Source organism: Pinus tabuliformis, chromosome 2_1, assembly GCF_031772625.1.
Source record: "Pinus tabuliformis cultivar Carrire ecotype Pingquan chromosome 2_1, CPIR1, whole genome shotgun sequence".
Taxonomy (NCBI): Eukaryota; Viridiplantae; Streptophyta; class Pinopsida; order Pinales; family Pinaceae; genus Pinus; species Pinus tabuliformis.
Genome location: NC_142299.1, coordinates 646186386 through 646191958, shown reverse-complemented (window position 1 = coordinate 646191958; position 5573 = coordinate 646186386). Strand labels below are relative to the sequence as shown.

General features: G+C 34.6%; 1 protein-coding gene across 1 annotated transcript; it reads right to left on the bottom strand.

Annotated features, from left to right (window-relative positions):
- Positions 1-4340: 4340 nt before the first annotated feature.
- LOC149202236 (pathogenesis-related genes transcriptional activator PTI6-like) lies at positions 4341-5150 on the bottom strand. Its single transcript, XM_089401526.1, has one exon. It carries the CDS (start codon positions 5148-5150, stop codon positions 4341-4343), a length of 810 nt encoding a protein of 269 aa, XP_089257652.1.
- Between the last annotated feature and the right edge of the window lie 423 nt (positions 5151-5573).

Below are 5573 nucleotides of genomic sequence, written 5' to 3'. Positions count from 1 at the left end.
GCCCGTTTTTAGGTTACATTGGATTCTTGAGACCCTTCGACCTACCTTCTTCTACACCAAGGGATGTCGTTGTCCATGGTATTTCTGTTGCTCTACTGAGTTTTTAGTTTTCCTATTTTGAGACTGAGAACAATTTCACATATCTCACCCCATCCTCTGGGTTACATAGGCTCTAACTTAACTGTTATGGGTAATAGTAGTATTTGTTTGCATTATTCTTATCTATTAGGTTACATATAGTTGTTTCTTCATCTACGAAGTTTACACATTAATAGTAACTATTGTTTTACTTACCCTAGCTACAAGTATCACACATATTCCTTTCTTATCTACTAAATATGTAATTAACAGCAAATAGATTTACTTGAAAACATCTCCATCCCTCCATTTAGCAAGATAGATTCTATGATTAAGTGTTCAAGATTCTAGAATATACTTATTTGGCTAGTTGAACAAGACCTTAATCTTTTGTTTTGTCTTGCCTCCCAACCGTGAGACTTGCAATTCCAGCTTTGCTATTTCGCCAAAGTCTCCCATCGAGCTACCCCTCACAGGGTTTCTCCTGAAGTCCTTTCGTCTTGAATAGTAGCAGCTATCTAGTCTTAACTAGATTTAGCTTCTTTAACCTCTGTCTGTCCTTCCAGCATAGTTAATCTTTTTTAATAATATATAAAATTTTCCTTCCTAGATCTTAGATGCCTCCCTCAACTTAATCCCTTCCTTGGAATACATTTCTTAAGGAAGTAGTTAGGGTTGGGTAACCACCCAACCTAACTGCTTGAGAAAGTAAAACTGTCATTCTTTAGACATTTCACTCCCATGTAACTTTAATCAAATAATTACTGCCATAATTCTGGCATTTCACTTTCCATGCCTTTTAATCAAAATTAACTAATTATATAAAATTAATAGTATTCAGTTTGTTTAAAATGCGGTAAATAAATATTTACATTTATGGGGGACATCACATCTTCCCCCCTAAGATTGAACATCATCCCGATGTTCCTCTATTGGAAATAACTTCAGAAAAATCTCCCTCATAGTCTGTTCATCTTCCCAGGTAGCCTCCTCTGGCCCAAAGTGTTGCCACTGCACTTTAACTTGGGTGATAACTCGTCTCCGCAACATTACTTCTCTCCGATCGAGTATACCCATTGGTTCGACCAAGAACTTGCCTTCTGGTTCGACCTATATGCCAGAATAAAATCTTTAGTCAGTTCATGAAATTAAAACGTAAATCAGCTTCGCAATCTTTATGTACACACACACAAACACACACACACATATATGATAGGTGAATGAGAATTTAACTCCTTTGACTCACCTGTATATCTTGCCAATTTATTATGTGTTTGGGGTCATATATATTTCTTTAATACAGAAACATGAAATACATTATGCACACGAATATGGTTGGGTAAGGCAAGTTGATAAGCCACTAGTCCAATTCGAGCTAAAATTTGAAAAGGACCGCAAAATCGAGGTGCCAATTTAGTGCATCCATTCCATTGTAGTGTACTTTTCTTGGCTCGAACATGAACATAAACATGATCTCCCACCTGGAATTCCCGGAAACTTCTTTTCTAATCAGCATAATTCTTTTGTCGGTCTTGAGCGGCCTTTAAATTAGTTCGTACTCCTTTGACCATTTCTTCCATTTCTACTAGCATATCAGGCCCTAGCATTAACTTATCTTCTGGGCCACCCCAATTCGAGGGAGTCCTACATTTACGCCTATACAACACTTCAAAAGGACTCATTTGTAGAGAAGTGTGATAACTGTTGTTATATGAAAACTCTACTAGATGTATATACTCCTCCCACTTAGATGGTTGTTGCATTACATAAGTTTGAAGCATATCCTTCACTACTTGGTTTCTCACTCAATCTACCCATCCCTCTAAGGATGGTAGGAAGTACTAAAATGTAGTTGAGTGCCAAGTCCTCCAAACAAGGCTTTCCAGAAGGTTGATGTAAATTTTACATCATGGTCCAAAATTATAACTTTTGGTATACCGTGCAACTTAAAAACAGTTTGCATAAATATGTTAGTGATTTGAACTACCTTATAAGTAGACTGTATAGGTATGAAGTAAGCATATTTGCTTAACTTATCAACTACCACCATTATTGAATCATTCAATTTTTTTTATTTGGGAAACCCTGTTAGAAAATCGATAGAAATAACTTTCCATTTCCATTTCGGAATAGGTAATGGGTGGAGTAAACCAACTAGGTGATAATGCTCTATTTTTACTTGTTGGCATTCCAAACAACGGGCCAAATATTCAACCACCTCCTTCTTCATCTCGGGCCAGAAATATTCCTTTCTGAGTGCGGTAATCAATTTCTGATATCCGAGATGGCCGACATAAGGAACTTTGTGGTACTTGTCTAAAATAAATTTTTTAATAAAATTTTGGCTAGGTACATACATCCTTTCTCTATAGATCAGTATACCTTGTTGATTTAATTCATATCCAAGCTATTGTTCTTTGTTGTTCATAATTTTAACTTGTTGCCATAAAAATTGATATTCTCGATCCTGCATTGCTGCTTCCTTAATTTTCTCTTTGAATGTGTTTTTCACTTCACTGAATGATACTTCATATAAACAGCTGATTTTCCTACTTAAGGCCTCAACGACATGGTTCTCTTTTCCTTTCAAGTGCTTAATTTCAAAGTTTAATCCGCTTAAAAAATCAACCCAACGAGATTACCTAGCATTTAGAGTGGGTTATTTAAAATAAAGTAAATTCATCTGCCTTGCAATGACTTATTTATCCTCATAAATAAGTCATTGCAAGTCAGATGAATTTACTTTGTCATATAATTATTAAAAATTACTTATTATTTAAAATAAACATAACTAAGAGTAGGTGGGTTTTCTCTACCGCCTTGTTTAACATGGAAGTTGATACAAGAGTAACATCTAAAGTAAATAAACCACATCGTGTCAATATTTAAGCTAGATCTATCAAACACTAAGAATGATCACATTCAATGAAATGTAAATTATTTTATCTTTTAATTCCATCTTAATAAAATTGATCCATGTCAAAGCTTAATGGATTTACATTGGTTAAATAGTAGTCCCCTTTACAACTCACCAACTATAAACTTCCTCCTTATAAATCATTTCTCATTCCTCTTTCAACTTGTAAGACTACATTTGCATTCATTTAATAAGTATGCATCAACATATTTACCCTAGACTCTTTAAATCTCATTTAACTTCAAATAACCATCTTTGTTGAAACACTATATTTTAAAATAACATAAAAACAACTTACTCCATAAACCAACATTCATTTAATAATTATGCATCAACACAGCTAGACTCTTTAAATCTGATTTAACCTCAAATAACCATTTTTATTGAAACACTATATTCTAAGATAACATAAAAACAACTTACTCTATAAACCAACAGTGGACACAAAAGATCATAACGCTATAAACAAATAATAAAATAACACTACGTGCAAATCATATCAATACATACAAACAATTACTCTTGCCAACACTGATTTTATTATAAGTAGATCTTATAAGTAGATAATTAGAAACGTGGATCATAGGGTTATAAACAAATCATAGAACAATGCTACATGCAAATCATATCAATACTTACAAACAACCATATCAATACTTACAAACAATTACTCTGGCCAACACTGATCTTCTGAATAGAGAATTAGAAACGTGGAAAACTAAGATGAAAAGGGACCCTTTGGCAAGAGAGAGTCAACCCATATGAGTTTTGATACCGTATGAGTTTTGATACCGTGTAAACAAATGTGAAAGTAAACATTGTTTTTATAAATCAAAATTGTATTTACATGTCTAGTTCAACAAATAATTTAAAAGAGAAGTCAACCCATATGAGTTTTGATACCCTGTAAACAAATATAAACAAAATTGTATTTACATGTCTAGTTTAACAAATAATTTAATTCTTATAAATGTATGAAAGTGTAACTTTAAGATAAACACACTATTTTATTAAATTAATAATCTTTTGATAAGATAGTTTAATAACATATTAAAAAATAACAATTTGTGGAGAACCTCTCCTATCCAATTAAACTAACAACATTATTTACATAAAAACACACTCTACCTCACAGAAGCAATCCAATAATAATTTCAAAACAATAATCAATACAATAATAATCACACTCATATAATCAAAAGTCCATATTACAGGTATTTATAATAAATTCACTGGAGTATATATTTATAATAACACACATCCCTGGAGAAACTTTGCATTACCAGGTACTCTTGACCACTGTCACTCATCCCTAAAACTGATTATACTGTACAGTGTACACACTTTACGATAGCAGTAGCAATGTCGTAGATTCGTCCATGGAGCAGCAAAAGTTCATAATGTCATCTTCTTCACCCAAAAGGTCATGACAATCCGTATTCAAGTCTGTTAGCGAGACACCACAATTATCCATATCAAACGAGTGTCCAAATTCTTGGATGAAATAAGAATTATCATCAAATATTGAATGGTTAATGATTGGACATGATAATGAATCTGGCGTGGCCACATCCTGTACAGAAGTTGAAGAAAAGTCTGCACAACAATCCCCATATGAATTTCTCTCTGAAATGTGAGATTCAGATGGAGTTGTTGTAGTTTTTGTTTGTGTGTATGCAAAGTTGGTGAATGCTAATGGTCCTCCCAACTTCCTTGATGCATTATCATAAGCCAGTGCAGCTGCTTCTGCTGTGTCGAAAGTCCCAAGCCACAGCCTCACTCCTCTGGACGGATCTTTGATCTCTGCAGCCCATTTCCCCCATTTTCTTCGCCATACTCCACGGTATTTACGGCTCACACCATACTCTACATTGGAGACTGGTTCGCATAAGACTCTGGCTTTCTTGTTGGGCACTCTTGGTTTCCTCTTGCACTTGGGTTTGCCCTGATTTCCTGCGCGAGCTGAGCAATTTAACGGTATGTGACTCTCGAGAACCAATCTTTTGTGAGAGGCTGCACTCAATTCATCGTCACTTGAGAGGTCTGTGGCATCTGGGTCATTGCAGATCACTCTGATCTTCCTTGTCAGAGGGACATTCCTCTCCTTCTTGAATGGTCTTATAGTACTATCTTTTCCGCTCTTGCAACGAGGCATAATTCAAGTTCTTTGATTATAACTCAAATAGTCTGCAATTTGATTTGAATATTTGTTATGTTTGGCGAATCTTGGAACAGTAAATACATACTAATAATATTTCAGATTAATCACATTATTTTTGGAATTATCTAGTATGATTCATCCTCGTACTGGATGTTTCAAACCCATGTCACTTTCTTTATCGAGCCCACAAAGATAATAAGTCAGACGCATGAATGCAACTGAGAGAATAAAAAACCCACAGGGAAATTGAATAATCAGATATTTTCTGTAAGCTCCCCAGCCGAGTCGAGAAGAAACCCTACAGGGAAAAATAATCAGAGATTTTCTATAAGCTCCCCAGCCGAATCGAGAAGAAACCCCACAGGGAAATTGAATAATCGCTGATTTTTGTTAACAGATTGACTCGAATTCAATGTC